Source organism: Paramacrobiotus metropolitanus, unplaced genomic scaffold, assembly GCF_019649055.1.
Source record: "Paramacrobiotus metropolitanus isolate TYO unplaced genomic scaffold, Prichtersi_v1.0 Parri_scaffold0000004, whole genome shotgun sequence".
Lineage (NCBI taxonomy): Eukaryota > Metazoa > Tardigrada > Eutardigrada > Parachela > Macrobiotidae > Paramacrobiotus > Paramacrobiotus metropolitanus.
The window spans coordinates 461,041-475,944 of record NW_026570224.1 but is presented as its reverse complement, the minus strand read 5'-3'; the positions used below and the strand labels follow the sequence as shown (position 1 = coordinate 475,944).

General features: G+C 45.3%; 2 protein-coding genes across 2 annotated transcripts; both read left to right on the top strand.

Moving 5' to 3' along the window:
- The first annotated feature begins 3,640 nt into the window (after positions 1-3,640).
- LOC129602687 (exonuclease 1-like) lies at positions 3,641-7,240 on the top strand. The gene is made up of 11 exons (XM_055501791.1): positions 3,641-3,771; positions 3,860-4,028; positions 4,306-4,425; positions 4,632-4,755; positions 5,109-5,246; positions 5,332-5,583; positions 5,682-5,872; positions 5,971-6,073; positions 6,129-6,309; positions 6,371-6,611; positions 6,674-7,240. Exons 2-11 carry the CDS (start codon positions 3,868-3,870, stop codon positions 6,996-6,998), a joined length of 1,836 nt encoding a protein of 611 aa, XP_055357766.1. The 5' UTR covers positions 3,641-3,771; positions 3,860-3,867; the 3' UTR covers positions 6,999-7,240.
- Positions 7,241-8,330: 1,090 nt separating this feature from the next.
- Positions 8,331-14,676, top strand: LOC129580715 (beta-2-syntrophin-like). Its single transcript, XM_055471371.1, has 8 exons — positions 8,331-8,740; positions 10,385-11,089; positions 11,550-11,626; positions 11,722-11,763; positions 12,238-12,549; positions 13,289-13,428; positions 14,099-14,325; positions 14,384-14,676. The coding sequence occupies exons 2-8, from the start codon at positions 10,483-10,485 to the stop codon at positions 14,674-14,676; spliced, it is 1,698 nt and encodes a 565-aa protein (XP_055327346.1). The 5' UTR covers positions 8,331-8,740; positions 10,385-10,482.
- The last annotated feature ends 228 nt before the right edge of the window (positions 14,677-14,904 follow it).

The window sequence follows — 14,904 nt, the reverse complement described above, 5'->3', positions numbered from 1 at the left end:
GCTGGGCGGCTGGTACTCTCGTGATCGGCTGTGTGCGGTGACCCTGGGTCAGCGAGAAGCCGGCCGACCGGGGGTCGGCGCAAGAGAGCGACCAGTGCCCTGCGCAACCGAAGGCCCCAAACAAACCCCAAACAACATCCATGATTAGACGTCTGGATTGATTACGTCTGTCGGCACTTGGCTCCGAAAATAGATGGCAACACAGTTGCTTTTCCAACGTCGCTGGACCCAGCGGTAGCGGCTGTTGTCGTGCCCCAGATGCAGAGCGATGGGTTTCGTGACGGTGGTGGCCAGGTAGGAGGCGCAGCAGATGATCCAGCGTACGTTCAACGCGTTGACGAGTCAGGTAAGCTCTGCTAGACAGAGTAAAAACTGCCCGTCCTTGCTCTAGTTCAAGTCTTAGCCGCGCGTATGTCGTGAGAGCATGAACTGGATAGACTGAGCGCCCTGTCGTACGCAGTGATAGCTTGTAACCGTGACTGTACGGATCGGTCCTACTGTTAGTCGATGTAAAGGACACGAGGATACTGTCGCCGATGCGTGTGAACGAGGATAATGTGATGTCCTTGAGGAGCAGCGTACGCATGGTAAGTTGGTGATGATGCCGTGTACTTGCGGACTCCCCGAACCCGCAAAAGGCTGTGGTGAAGGACTGAAGGTAGCACACAAGAGATCTTGTGATTGATCTTGTGATTGATGGTACCCAGTGATATGCAGACGTTAGTCGCGACGGTTTCGAGATAACCGCTGGTAGCCGTGCATTGCGTGATTTGCAATAAACGTATGCACTGGATAGAGCAACTTTGGCAGGAACAAGATGTGCAGTAGCAAGAGCAGGGTTTCCACTGTCGCCGGCAGGCTGCCTTCGCCATGCGCTCGGCAGTATACAGTAAACCGATGACGTCCGGAGCCGTTCATACTGCAGGTGAACTGTGCTGTACGGGCGTCGCAATGGAGATTTTAGGTTCGTGCTAGGTGACGGAACCATTCCACCTTATTGTCAGAAATGGTGCAGTTTGCCGTTGGTGTCTTGCTTTGTAGTTGAAGGAAATGCTGCAGTCAATGGCGGCCGGCTTTGCTGTCATAATCAGGTGCGGCCGAAGTCGGAAGATCACCTTGCCGCGAAGAATGATACAGCCGTTGCTGGATGCCTATTTTACCGACTGAGGTAGGTGCAGCCGAAAATGGACGAACCGTCTTGCTGCCCATAGGATTTAAAGGCTTAGTTGGGTGCATTCTTTGGCAACGGGAAAAGCGTAGCTTGCCGTCGGAGGGGGGCGCCGCCCGTGCTGTGGTGCTTGTCTGCCGTCCTAGAAGGGTGCAGCCATCCTTGCAGCTCCATCTTGCCGTCGGAGGCAGATGCAGCCTCAGTAAATGGTCTGCTTTGCCGTCAAAGGAAGGTGCGGGCGTTCCTTGGTGGTTTATCTTGCCATTAAAAGACGATGCTACTGTAGTTGAAAGGCTACCAATCCGTACGAAGTAAGGCAGCTTTCTCCAAAGCCTATCTTTGCCGTCGGAGGGGTAGGTGCGGCCGTAGTTAGAGAGCTGCCTCGACGTGCCGCCGTAGTAGGTGTGATGCCTTGCCGCCCAGAAGGTGGAGCTGGCGTCACTGGGAGCCTGCCTAGCCGTCCCAGGAAAGTGCAGCTGTAGTAGAAGGCCTAACTTGCCGTCAAAGGAAGAGAGCCGCCGTTGTTAGGGGTTGCGTGCCGTCGGAGGAGGGCGCCGCCGTGGTTAGAGTGCCTAACTGCCGTCCGAGGAAGATGCGGCCGTCGATGGTGGGCCTGCTTGCCGTCGGAGGAGAGCGCCGCCGTGGTTAGGGGGCCTGACTGCCGTCCGACGAAGGTGTGGCCGTCGATGGTGGGTCTGCTTGCCGTCGGAGGAGAGCGCCGCCGTGGTTATGGGGCCTGACTGCCGTCCGACGAAGGTGTGGCCGTCGATGGTGGGCCTGCTTGCCGTCGGAGGAGGGCGCCGCCATGGTTAGGGGGCCTGACTGCCGTCCGAAGAAGGTGCGGCCGTCAATGGTGGGCCTGCTTGCCGTCGGAGGAGAGCGCCGCCATGGTTAGGGGGCCTGACTGCCGTCCGAGGAAGGTGCGGCCGTCAATGGTGGGCCTGCTTGCCGTCGGAGGAGAGCGCCGCCGTGGTTATGGGGCCTGACTGCCGTCCGACGAAGGTGTGGCCGTCGATGGTGGGCCTGCTTGCCGTCGGAGAGGGCGCCGCCATGGTTAGGGGCCTGACTGCCGTCCGAAGAAGGTGCGGCCGTCAATGGTGGGCCTGCTTGCCGTCGGAGGAGAGCGCCGCCATGGTTAGGGGGCCTGACTGCCGTCCGAGGAAGGTGCGGCCGTCAATGGTGGGCCTGCTTGCCGTCGGAGGAGAGCGCCGCCGTGGTTATGGGGCCTGACTGCCGTCCGACGAAGGTGTGGCCGTCGATGGTGGGCCCGCTTGCCGTCGGAGGAGGGCGCCGCCGTGGTTAGGGGTCCTGGCTGCCGTCCGACGAAGGTGCGGCCGTCGATGGTGGGCCTGCTTGCCGTCGGAGGAGGGCGCCGCCATGGTGAGGGGGCCTGACTGCCGTCCGAGGAAGGTGCGGCCGTCAATGGTGGGCCTGCTTGCCGTCGGAGGAGAGCGCCGCCGTGGTTATGGGGCCTGACTGCCGTCCGACGAAGGTGTGGCCGTCGATGGTGGGCCTGCTTGCCGTCGGAGGAGGGCGCCGCCATGGTTAGGGGGCCTGACTGCCGTCCGAGGAAGGTGCAACCGCCGCTGGGGGTCTTCTTGCCGTCGGAGATGGGCGCAGCCGGATTTGGTGGCCTGGTTAGCCGTCAGCCTCCTTGCCTTTGGAGGAAGGCGCCGCCGAGACTTGGGGCCTCTCTGCCGTCCGAGGAAGATGGACTCGTCACTGGTAGTGCTGCTGCCGCTGAAGGCCCTTACAGTCGTTCCTGGTGGGCATTATTGCCGACGGTTGTTGGTGCGGCCGTCGCCTGAGACCTCACTGGCTGGAGCCGTAGATGAGTGGGCCGCCTTACCGCCCGAATGAGGTGCAGGGGACATTGGTTGCTTGCTTTGCCGTCCGAGGTAGATGCGGCCGTAATAGGTGACCAACTTACCGTCATAAAACGGCGCAGCCGTTTTACGTCGAGGGTAGAAGGGGCCGCCGTGTGCGTCGAGGGTAGGAGGGGCCGCAATTGAGGGCCTCGCTTGCCGCGCAATAGAATTGCAGGCTTCGTTAGTTGGATGCCGCCTTGTCCCGCGTCAAAGGTAGGTGAAGCTTTCCTTGGTATTGCCGTTTGCGGCAGCTAGCGGATGGCAATTTCCCCGCTCGTCGTGTTATTGCGCTGAGTGGTGGTTGATCTTGTCCGCAGTTCGCTTCGCACTAATGGGTCTCTGTATGGCTGCTTAACGAAAGAGCTGCGTTCAAGAGCTGCCAAGATCGGGAGCTGTTGTACTGACTCCTTCGGATAAAAAAGTGCGAATTTGAATGACAGAATGCGCTAATATGAAATTCTGAAATTCTTTTACAGAATTTACGGTTGCCGCTCGAACTGGGAGCCTGAACGTGCGCGCTTACGTGCAGCCGGTGTGGCGCATCCAAAGCGGTTGGGCATATCTTCAGCTGTTTGTCCTAGTCGCTTTTTTACTTAAATTAAAGAAAAATCAGAAAACTTGAAAAGTTAGGAAACTTCTTACTTTATGCGCTTTGATTGTTTTTGAACCACAAATTCTTCTTCATGGTGCTAGAAAGCCAAGGAAAGGAGTAATCTGAACGTTGACAATTTAATAGTAACTTCCTGGGAACATTTTATCCCTCGGCATACGAGAAGCAGCACTCAACAGCAACTGAGAAGCGCTCACACGTAGTCTTTTACAGTTGTTGAAATGGGTATCCAAGGTTTGCTACCTTTTGTAAAAAACGCTTGTCGTCCAGTCAACATTTCTGAGTTTTCTGGTGCTGTTGTTGCCGTGGATGGGCATTGTTGGTTGCATCGAGCAGTTTATTCTTGCGCCGAGCAGCTGGTTAAGGGACAAGCCACAACACAGTAAGTGCGACGATGCAGCCTACAAGGACAGAACTAGAAGCTACTTTCAAGCAAGCTACCTGCTAGTTATAGTAGCAGTAAAAGTGGTTATGAGTATGAGCAAACTTTCGATGGTTTTATAACTGTTATTACTTATTTATAGCTGAATGTTGAGTAACTTGAAAGCGGTCTTTGTCCGTTAAAATATGGGCCCTGTGTTTGTTCGGTTTGTTACTTATCGTAATTTGGCTTTTGGATTCAATCATACAGGCATACAATGTTTGAAATTTTGTTGTAGATACGTTTCATTCTGTATGAAAATGATCGAACTTCTGAAAAAGCACGGAATCCGGCCCATTATTGTCTTCGATGGTCATTCTCTTCCCGCGAAAAACGGCATTCACAAACAGCGGACTGAGTGAGTTGTTTATCAACGCATTTTGCTATTTCTTAAATATTTTATCAAGACCTGATTATCGTTTTTTTTCATTAAGCTGATAATCACGAACAGTGCACCTGACAGTTCAAGTTGATACAAAAATCGAAATTAATGATGTACATCGTTTTGTTACTGTCTATAACCAGATGTTACTCCATCCAGGAATGATTTATGTTTCTCGGTAGGCGCCGCGAGCTGATGAAACAGAAAGGGGAACAATACGAAATGCAAGGAAACCATAAAGAAGCGCGTCAGTGCTTTGGTCAGAGTTACAGCATCACTCCTAGTATGGTTTTAGAAGTTATCAAGGTACGTACAATTTACAAAAAGTTGAATAAAGCTGGCAAATTGATGGAAATACAGAATATATACTGTTTTATTCGGAAAGTAGAACTGAATAGCGCAATTTTACGCTGCGTAAAATAATACTAGCTAGGGTAGTACTGACGTTAAAGTTGCTTCGCCGGTTTTGAAAAGTACTTAGTGGAAGCGAAATGTTTTAGTTTTTTTCATTTACTTTTGCGGTAGTATACGTGCTGAATTGTGAAAATGGAGATACCAACATGTTTAATGTGCTGCAGTGTAGAGCATTCGTGCAAAAAAATCTAGAGCAATCTGCAATATGCAATACTGATTGCACTTTTTCTGTTCATTTTTCTTAGGCCTGCAAAAGCGCTGGAGTGGATTGTTTAGTATCGCCGTTCGAAGCGGATGCACAGTTAACGTACTTACTGAATGAAGGATACGTTCATTTCGTGATCACGGAAGATTCCGATCTCATTCCTTTCGGATGCAAACGGGTATGCACATTCATTCTTTGTTTTGTTTATGTGTTTTCGCAGCCGTAGGAACCGAGCGCCGATAAGTTTTCTGTGATTCGTGCAGATCTTTTTCAAACTGGATCCCAACGGCAGTGGCTTGTTCTATGAAAGACACAATCTTCATAAATGTTTGGGAAATCGAGCTAAACTTCTGTTGTCTCCCGGAAGAAGCAGTGATGAAATGCTGTTTACACGATTTCGCTATGCCTGTATTTTGACGGGATGTGATTATTACCCGGGAGGATTTAACGGTCTCGGGCTGTACAAAGCGTCCAAGGTTGTGATGGGTTGTAGCAATATTATTTCTGTTGACCGGGTAAGGGAAATTTTTCTGCTTTTTGGACGTGAGACGGCTTAAAATGGACTGGCTTGTTACATTTTTTTCATTTATATTTACAAGATCTCGGTTTGCAGATGTTGAGCAGATTGCCACAATACCTCAACAACATGCATTTGGTTGTGACACCTGAATTCAAAGCAAAATTCATGAGGGCGAATTACACTTTTCTGTACCAAATAGTGTTGGATCCTGCGCAAAGAAAGCTGGTGCCGCTTCATCCTCTGCCGGCTAATCTGGACTCTCATAAGCTGAATTTTGCGGGACAGTAAGAAAGCAATTCAAAAATTTGTTTTGTGTTTGATATTTTAATAACTGACACCCATTTCCGACTACGGTAAAGTGTAAACAACGTTGCGGTTTTAGCGGTATGTTAACGGATACTGTAGCGTTTAAAATTGCTGTCGGAGCCATCCCTGTGGGACAAAATGCGGAAAATTCCTCCGAAGAAGAGTGGCGATTTTCTCAGGTAAAGCGGGAAACTGCTTGTTGCATTCCTTGTAGAGCGCAGTTTTGTCATTTAGATTACTTCTTCTCCGGTTGATTTGGAACGACAAGCTACTGATGGAATATGGTCCAAAACTTACCGAAAACCGATGCCATTTACATCTCCTGTCAAGACTCCGCTGGTTAAAAGACGAAGCACCTTGGGAGAAACGGTGGTTCTCGATGCCGATCCTATCGATCAAATGTCCGGTGCATCTGGTTAGAGAAGACTGACTTTTCGTTTCTTTGGTTACAGAAATTATTGTTTTTTGTTTTGTAGGGGTTGAACTTTCGGATTTGTCTAAAAATCCCTTCACTTCGTCCTGTGATGTGAATCACTGCAAAAGAAAGTTGTGGACAAACGGCGTCGAAAACGGTCTGTTGGTGTCTCCGCAACCTTTAAAGAAGCGAATGGTGTCCTTTTCGGCGGTTTCCACGAAACAGACTCGATCTTTAAAATATCGCCCTAACACTACGGCAAAAATGCAACTGGAAAAGCAGGGAGATGTCGTTCATAGCGGGTATAAATTCCGTCTTCAGAAGCTTTCACGATTTTTGTAACTCTTAATGGGCTCCTTTTTAGATACTTCGCAAGCTCCGATGATTGTCTTATAGTTGAACGTCTGCTGGAGTTACCCACAAATTCATGTAAAGAAACTGAACTGAAGCCCCTTTCTCAGTCGGTTGCGCCGGATGTGTCACAGGATGACGATGACCTTGAGGTGATCATTTCCGGCAGTACCAATTGTAAAGCGAACTCTCACAGCTCCGAAAAAGTCAGATTATCTGCCGTTGACGCGCACAAAAAATCTGCCAGCCTACCATCTATGACATATCAGAAAGATTGCTCAGTAAATCGAAAAGTTTCTTTTGGCCATCTTGCATTTCAAAAGACATTGTCCATGTAAGATTGATTATTTAATTTCTGGTGATCTGTACGAATGTGGTTGCCGTGCCTTTCTTATAAGCTGTTGATCTGAATTATGAATTTATTTGTTGGCTTGTTTCAGTCGCCTACGACTGGCAGGTGGCTGGTAGTCTTGTGGAATTGTTGCATCTCATTTGTACCTGATTTTGTTTTCTGATTTCCGTGAAACAGACACAGCCGCTTCATCGCTTTCTTGTAATTTGTACTATTCAGTTTACGGAAAGAACAGAGATTCAACAAATTTAAAACGATATACATTATACACGATTTACGTTACTATCGTTGCAGGCAAAACGCCTTCAACGACAACGCCTGCAACGGTGGTGAACATTTTATTGTTTTTGTATTATGTTTCTCACGCCGTGAAGTGCTCCTAGCTGGAGGCTTAAGAAAAGTTGTAGAAAGGTCGTGTGCGTCACTGCGGCGCAAACGTTCCTCGTGGGTCACACTTGTGCTTCCAGCCTCCCATGCGACCTGTGGAACCACGCATGAATAAAATGCACAAATCTTTGCTAGGATAACCAGCTGTTTCGCAATTTACCAAGAGAACAAAACTGACAAAAAAATGCCTGGCAAAATCACCAGATATGAGACAAACGGTGTAGCTCCCGCTGAGTGTCCCGCTCCATATGAATGGCAAAAGAGGAATTTGAAGCCGAAAAATTTTTTGGCTAGTGGCGTCACGAAGCTACTTTTGAGGGTAGTTAACTCGGACGAAGGGGCAGCCCAACAGACCTTACTACTGGTCGGTTGCCTATGTCCCCTCTTTCAAGCATCGATTCCGCATTGAGAAATTATAAGCCAAACACTAAACACAAACACATTCCATGACGCTGAAACGGATTAATCAAACAAAATACGAAGTTTAAAATTTCCAGTACCTTATTTGCATTGCTTTTATGTTATCTGCTACTGTCCAAAGATTATCATACTTTTGTCTATTTGCAAAGCTCGGATTGGCATGGTATTATGACAATAGTTCGTGTCGCAGGCTGCTGGGGTGCGCTTATTGCGCTAAAGTGGGCCAACGTCAGCCAGCATGGAACTCCTGTGTTTTTTCTCCATGCTCCACCGGAACTGGGTCATGTCGGCTTAACCTTGCGGATGCCTCACTTGTAGTGTAAGTTTGCGAGTTCCTTACAACAAGAAATGTATAATAATAATAAAAAACCCAGTCAGCATGCAGTGGTTTGAAGGGATTTTCATGATTTATTTGAGCTACCAGTGCTTTGGAAGAATTTTTTAATGACTTGTTGGTCATTATTTTGATCTACTTTGTGGGTATACATCGCGTTGCAATAGTTATGTGAGTATGGAATTTGAATTAAGACATCAACTGGCCGAGAGTGTAGATGCTGGTGACCGGTTGGAATTTGTATGATAAGTCAGCTTGTCATTTTTTATGGCATTCTATTCAGTCTTGCGTGCTTGTTCTGACGCGACAAGGACGTTCTTATAGCGACTTTCATGTGTTTGTGTTTGATTTACATTTTGTTTGCCAGAGTGTTATGCCTTCACTGGATTGACGCCTGTGAGAATGCATCCGTTTTGTTGTTGTCTGGCATATGTTGAGAACTTGAGTATTGAGACATAAAGGTTGCAGTTTGCACGGCTTCATAATATTTTGAAAACTTGGATGTTACCAGTTACATTGTTGAATGTTGCATAAATTCTTGTGCCGTGATTTAATCGCCTGGACATCGCATTTATAAAACGCGTGAAGTACGTAAAAGTAAATAATGCTGTGTTTACAGATTTTGTAATTTTTTCATAAAAACTACCGGTTGTCTGTGACAATTTTATATCGCACTTTTTTGAAGCAGTTCTTTTTCTCAGTATCTTTGGAGTGGTGCTTGTCTGCAGAGATTCTGATTATAGTATTTTAATCTTTTTCCAGTTTTTACTTTTGAGAAAGGGGAATTATATTATTTGTCGTAACGATAAGTGCAGTTTTTATTGTTTCCGCAGCTCATTTCCTTAATTTGGAGATTAATGTATTAATGTTTCCTAGCAGATGCAGTTGATAAATTTCTAGTCGAAGGATTTACAGGGCTAATGAGATCACATGGAGTTAAACGGCAAAATTACCACGTTAGCTTTAAGCGGATTACGCAAGCAATTCCAGCCCGAGAGGAAGGACGGAGCAGTGCAGAAACTGATAAGGATTTTGTTTATATGAATATTGAGTGCAGTTAATTGCATCCTGCCACTTGGAATTATTTTTGCATTTGAAGGGCTAAGCGTTGGTGGTAGCGATGACAGCTAATGTCGAGTATTAGCAGTGCGCCATAACATGACTGCATTAGCTTTAGAGAAAAATAAACACGTCGTGTAGATAGAAATGAATGAATCTTTTGTGCAACTGTATCGATATCCATGGCTGTCTAGCTCAGCGGAAAATTAGCATCCTAAAAATCTCATGTTTTCCTAACTGGTTAAGTGTGGCCAGACTTTTTCCGCTGGTGCAGCAGCAAATGGTTTTCCTTTTAATTTGCTCGGAACGGATACCAGTGTGTTTATGCTGTGCGCGGGCCTGCGGAAGTGATAGATTTCCGTATTTTGCTGGTCGTTTTAACGGACAGGTTTGGAATCTGTTGTGCCACTTGTACCAGTAATCTTTTCCGTTTTTCGGACCGTATTTTTGCAAAGTGTTTATCGATCGGTATCACGCACTGCAACAGTTCTAACCTGTTAGCCGATTACCCGGCTTTTCAGTTTGCATGCTTCAGACATATTTGGAATTTCGAAGCTGTTAATGTATGAGGAATCTCGAAATTATTTTCATTAAATTTTTATTACTGACGCGCTGTGCTTGTGATTAGTGGAAAATCACGAGTCAAAGAAGGATATTAATGATTTATGGCCTCTTGCGTAGTGATAGCTGGCGTTCTCGCACTTCAGGAATTCTCTTGAGAGTTGTGATCTGTTTCACTTGTTTAAGAATCATTTAAATGGCTCTTCAGCAGGGATATATATCGGGATGAATTGAGAAGATCAACCTATGCAGTATGCACTATGCACTATTCATAATTTTCGATTACATGAACGTAGTTCAGTCTTGAAAACCTTGCGATTACGTATTTTACGGTATGTGTAGGGTACACTGTATACTGCTTGCAGTAATTGATTCTCTTGCAGTTAGCATTGCTGTATAGGTCCGCAATATAAATATGTGTTAATTTTCCTTGGTAGTAAAACAGATGAATCGTTTTTAACGCTAACCATGGTAATTGGTTTCATTTCTGCTGTGTTTGCGCAACAACGGGCTTATATTTATATATATGGTAGAGTAACACTGTAACAGCATCTTGAGCCGTTTGCCCTAATTGAGGCCATCGATTCAATTGTCTTTTAATTTTATTACAGACTCATGCGCTTTTGTGCTGAAAAAATCCATAATTATCCCAGCATCAATGAAAAATCACTCATCCTTGATGCGGCGCGCTGTTTCCTGAAAGCGCGTCATGTACTACAATTCTCTTGGACGGACGAGAATGCCGGCTTTACGCAATCCCGAACCCGGCGTTAATTTCAATGCAGCCTACGTGCTCAGCCAGCACCATTCCACATGGATACGGACCATTCTCACCCTGGAAGATGATGCCCTGATTTTGAACTTCGAGGATACACTGAACGATGACGATGCCGGTTATCCCTATGGAAGCAGTTACGGTTATGGATCAGATCGGAATTACAACCATATCGCAGCGTCTACAACAAACACCAACAGTCACAGTCGATTTAATTTCGCCAACCACGACATGTCCTCCTTTCCCTACTCGAGTTCCAGTAATGTTGCACCACCGCCGCCGCCGCTCACCAGTGAGAAACGGACAGTAAAGATAGTTAAGGATGCCGATAGTGGATTGGGAATCAGTATTAAGGGAGGCAAGGAGAACCGGATGCCCATCGTCATCAGTAAAATCTTCTCCGATATGGCCGCTGAGAAAACGCATGAGTTGCATGTGGGCGATGCAATATTATCATGCAATGGCCATGATTTGAGTGCTGCCTCGCATGATGATGCGGTTACGGCGCTCAAGCAAGCCGGCAATATTGTGATTTTAGAAGGTAGGAGAGTGGAGGCTCATTGAGCGATTTTCACATTGCTGTACGGGAAAATATTCATGGAAATTAGTACTACTTACGTAGGTGTTGATCTAATTTTCCCAAGTTTGGCTGGTCATATTCGCCTCCTGAGTAGTAATTGGCGAGAAAACAAGAGCACGCATTGGGTCATGCTGTATCACGCAATGTAAAGGATAAGGAACGGCAGAATTATTATATAACTGAAACAAATTAGTGAAATTACTATAAAGTAGTATTCCAGTTGTCTGTTCGGTCATCAGAGACGAGGGCGTTTTTCATTGCTTGCTGTTTGATGTGCAGTTTCGTGTGATAAAATATATTGTTAGTTCTGTACCTCTGTTCTTAATTTATGTCTTTTTCCGTATCTTATTCTTCGATTTGGAAGCACGTAGTACAGTTCCTGATCATCTTTTTTGTAGGCTTTACAATTTGATTTTCGTAGTGCAATTCTGGCGGGAAGCCACAAAAAGGATCGCTTTGAATGATATTGGATGGGAGCTGTCGCACGGTTTCTTAAAGGTAAATGAAACCGTATTAGTACAGAATCGTTTTTTTTTCGTTTTTGAAAGCCAGTGGCTCGTTTTCTTTACATTTTTCGTATGCTTGGTTGACAGAGCCCACTGCGACTAGCATTTTCCTCTCTCCTGAATTTTGAGGTGCGCGTACTGCTGTTCACTTCACTCTTTTAATGATTGCAAGATGTTATTCTTTTCTTACTTCTGGGATTTAAATTAGAACGTTCTTGACATCCACGAAGCTTTTGGATATTGCGTTTATGCTAACGCGTGCTAAAAAGATGACAATGCTTATCGTTAACCTTGGATTCTGGAAATAGTTTATGCCGATATTCGACTGTCGGCTAGTGATATGGATCAGTCAGTTGACTGATAATTGAAAACACTTATTGTTTACAAATTTGCTTGCTGTTATAAATGTGTGGGTTTGGAATGCCAGTTAATGTTGGATAGTCTTATAAGTATTTAGAATAAGAACTTACAAGTATTTCTTTCGAAGCGAAAGACAAGTTATGGCTGGTGCACCGATCGCAAAATCTAACAATTTTGTTGGTGTCACATGAGCGTTTAACCCATTTCAGTGTTGTTTCATTACTGTTCTGTTTGCTCATTTAGGAAGCTATTTCCTCTCCAGCCCGCAACCTGCGTTCCGATAGTAAAGTCATTCCTTTATTACTTTGTTACCTATCACGCCTGGTGGAGCAATCACTAGAGGCTGATGCCACAATATTATTGCTTCAATCGCCCAATTTGCGACATTCCTGCCAACTGAAATTTGCCGATCCCACCAATGGGACTTCATGGTTCAACATGATCCATTCCAATATTGCTGCACTCAATAGTAAGCTCCTGGTGCAGTGCAATCGGGTGCTGCCCAAAGTACTGGGCGGCAGTCATCTGGCGCAATTGGGCTGGATGGCCGAGAGGGTAAGCAAGCGTTTATGTTCAAAGAGTAAAGTGTAAATGTTCTGCCGGGGAATGGAAGGGCTTCCGCTCCAAAGCGTTGGATATAGCGGTGGCTAGGTCAACGTTCAAGTGCTCCGCAATATTTTAACTCATGCAATTTTCGGTAGGTTGAACTTGGAATTTTATGCTTTTTAAGATTTAAGTCACACTTTGATTTTTTAAGTTTGTCACCATTTGCAAGGAAAATGCAAATTCAAGTTATTACTGAATATAAATTAATAGTCCCATCCACCACTGTCAGACTTACGTACGTAACAGCGCTTGCTATATAGGTCACCGATAGAGTTTATGGTTTTGCAGCGATTCGTAGCAGTAAAAAGTCATTCGAGTTACTGATTTTCTTCGAAATGATTAAAGAAATGGTAAAAATGTTTAGGTTTCAGTGCTTTTTTAAATTTTATTTTGTCTTCAATCTACAATCCGTTTTGTAACCATAAATTGTTAGTTTACTGGCCATTTCTTCGAAGGCTTGTAGATTATTTTGTTGTGCATACGTTTACTTTGGAAGCAACTGGATCGGCTGGTAAAAGAGTCGCTACCATGTCCACTTTAATCGAAAGAGGCATTTCCTCATTTATTGCACAGTGTTTTATCGATTATATGCTCCGATAACTTGTTTCATGTTGCAGACGGAAATTATTGTTGATTGCTGAATGATTGGGAATTGACTTTTATGCCTGATGCATTACTGTTCATTCAGGTGTACATGGATGGTTTGGTGCAGCTTAAACCGGTATTTGCGGCCTTAACGGAACGGCAGATTATGGTATTTGATGCGGTGCCCTGGACCAAAGAGGAATGGGCAACACCCAGTTTTACATGCGATTTACTGACGACAAGGTACATATGTATATACATGTACTGCAGCATCCGTGATTGCGATTAACAATGCATATCGGAGCGTTTTTTTGTTGTTTTTTGGCTTGGGCTGACATGCATGCTGGCGAGATAATGGTAATGGGGTGCTACTTATGTTGTGGAAAAACAGAGCTGTCTGTGGTGAAATAATTTGGGTCAATGATATGTCAATCGTTCCCTACACATGATCGTGTGTGTTTGTCAGTGTGTGCAGGACGAGTAGATTATTCCGCTTTTACGACACGCTTGATTTGCGTGGAATGTGATGTTGGATTTAGCGGAAATTGTCAAATCTTGACAGTGCCCGGCTCCATTGAAAACGTTTAGTGCATGCAAATCATGTTCACTACGAGTGACAGGAAACAAAAAGTTTCATACAAATATTCTGCTCATACAAATTTTATGAAACTGCTAGCTGTGTTAGGGCAATCTAAAAGCTATTTTTTGTCCACACTGGCGAGATTACTATTGTCAAAATGTCTGCATTTTCTCAGTCGGTAGCTGACGCTTGGCGAAGGTCTTAGCTTACAAATTTAGAATGTTTTGGAGAAACTTTGTCAGCTTTAAATTTCGAAATCGTTAATCTATTAAGATAACTGCATTAAGATTTCTGTTAAGATTTCTGGTCAGACATCGATACCATGTATTGCAGAGTTTTATATTCATCATCAGCATCGCGGCAGAATACCCTGTCCAAAATACAAAAAAATATCGATCTGTCGGAGCCCCCGATAACCTTCCTGATTCGCGTTGGCACGCGTAATGGTATCGACTGTCATGTCTTCAAGCTGGAAACGTGTCGGGACTTGTCGAGTTGGGTGAAAGCCATTATTCAGGGCACATTCCGTGCCGTGGAGGTCATACAGGAAATGTCATGGGGTGCGTAGCTGCGGAGTGCGTCCGATCTGATTGGGAATGATAGTTTTTTTCTCCGTAGCTTGTGCCTGGCAGAACCATGATTCCAAGCTCATCGTTCACTGGGAGAACGGCTTCACACTGATGTCGGCCAATCCATCCAGACGGGAGATATTTTGGCAGCAGCCCTTTGAGAAACTTAAGGCGACAGCTGATGATGGGAAACGGACTTTATTTTTAGAGTTTATCGATTCCGCTGACGCCTGTGTAAGTACATCATGCACAAGGGCCACTAATTATGGCTTATCTTTCTTTTATTTAGATGAACGTGAAAAAAACCTACTTCCGAATCTGTACTTCATTTATTTAAATTAGATTTGCTCGTGTGCAAAACCCTTTTCCATAAATTTTCAGTGATCTTCTTAATTTCGTAGATCTACTTTTAATTTCATTTTGCGTAATTAGCGTAATTCGGTTTAACACAAATACTTACTTGAGCTGCCGTGGTACACAGTGGTGATCAAGCTGCGTCTTCTGTTCGGCGGAATTATTATTCAAATTAATGCGCGCATTACTGTTACCATAAACTTTGCACAACCTTAA

Bases quoted from the DNA above. Each gene is read 5' to 3' on its own strand.
- LOC129602687 (XM_055501791.1), top strand. From the start codon at position 3,868: ATGGGTATCCAAGGTTTGCTACCTTTTGTAAAAAACGCTTGTCGTCCA. The intron at 6,310-6,370 runs GTTAGAGAAGAC...TTTGTTTTGTAG, and splicing joins TCAAATGTCCGGTGCATCTG to GGGTTGAACTTTCGGATTTG. The intron at 6,612-6,673 runs GTATAAATTCCG...GCTCCTTTTTAG, and splicing joins GGAGATGTCGTTCATAGCGG to ATACTTCGCAAGCTCCGATG.
- LOC129580715 (XM_055471371.1), top strand. From the start codon at position 10,483: ATGTACTACAATTCTCTTGGACGGACGAGAATGCCGGCTTTACGCAAT. The intron at 11,627-11,721 runs GTAAATGAAACC...CTTGGTTGACAG, and splicing joins TGTCGCACGGTTTCTTAAAG to AGCCCACTGCGACTAGCATT. The intron at 11,764-12,237 runs GTGCGCGTACTG...TTGCTCATTTAG, and splicing joins CCTCTCTCCTGAATTTTGAG to GAAGCTATTTCCTCTCCAGC.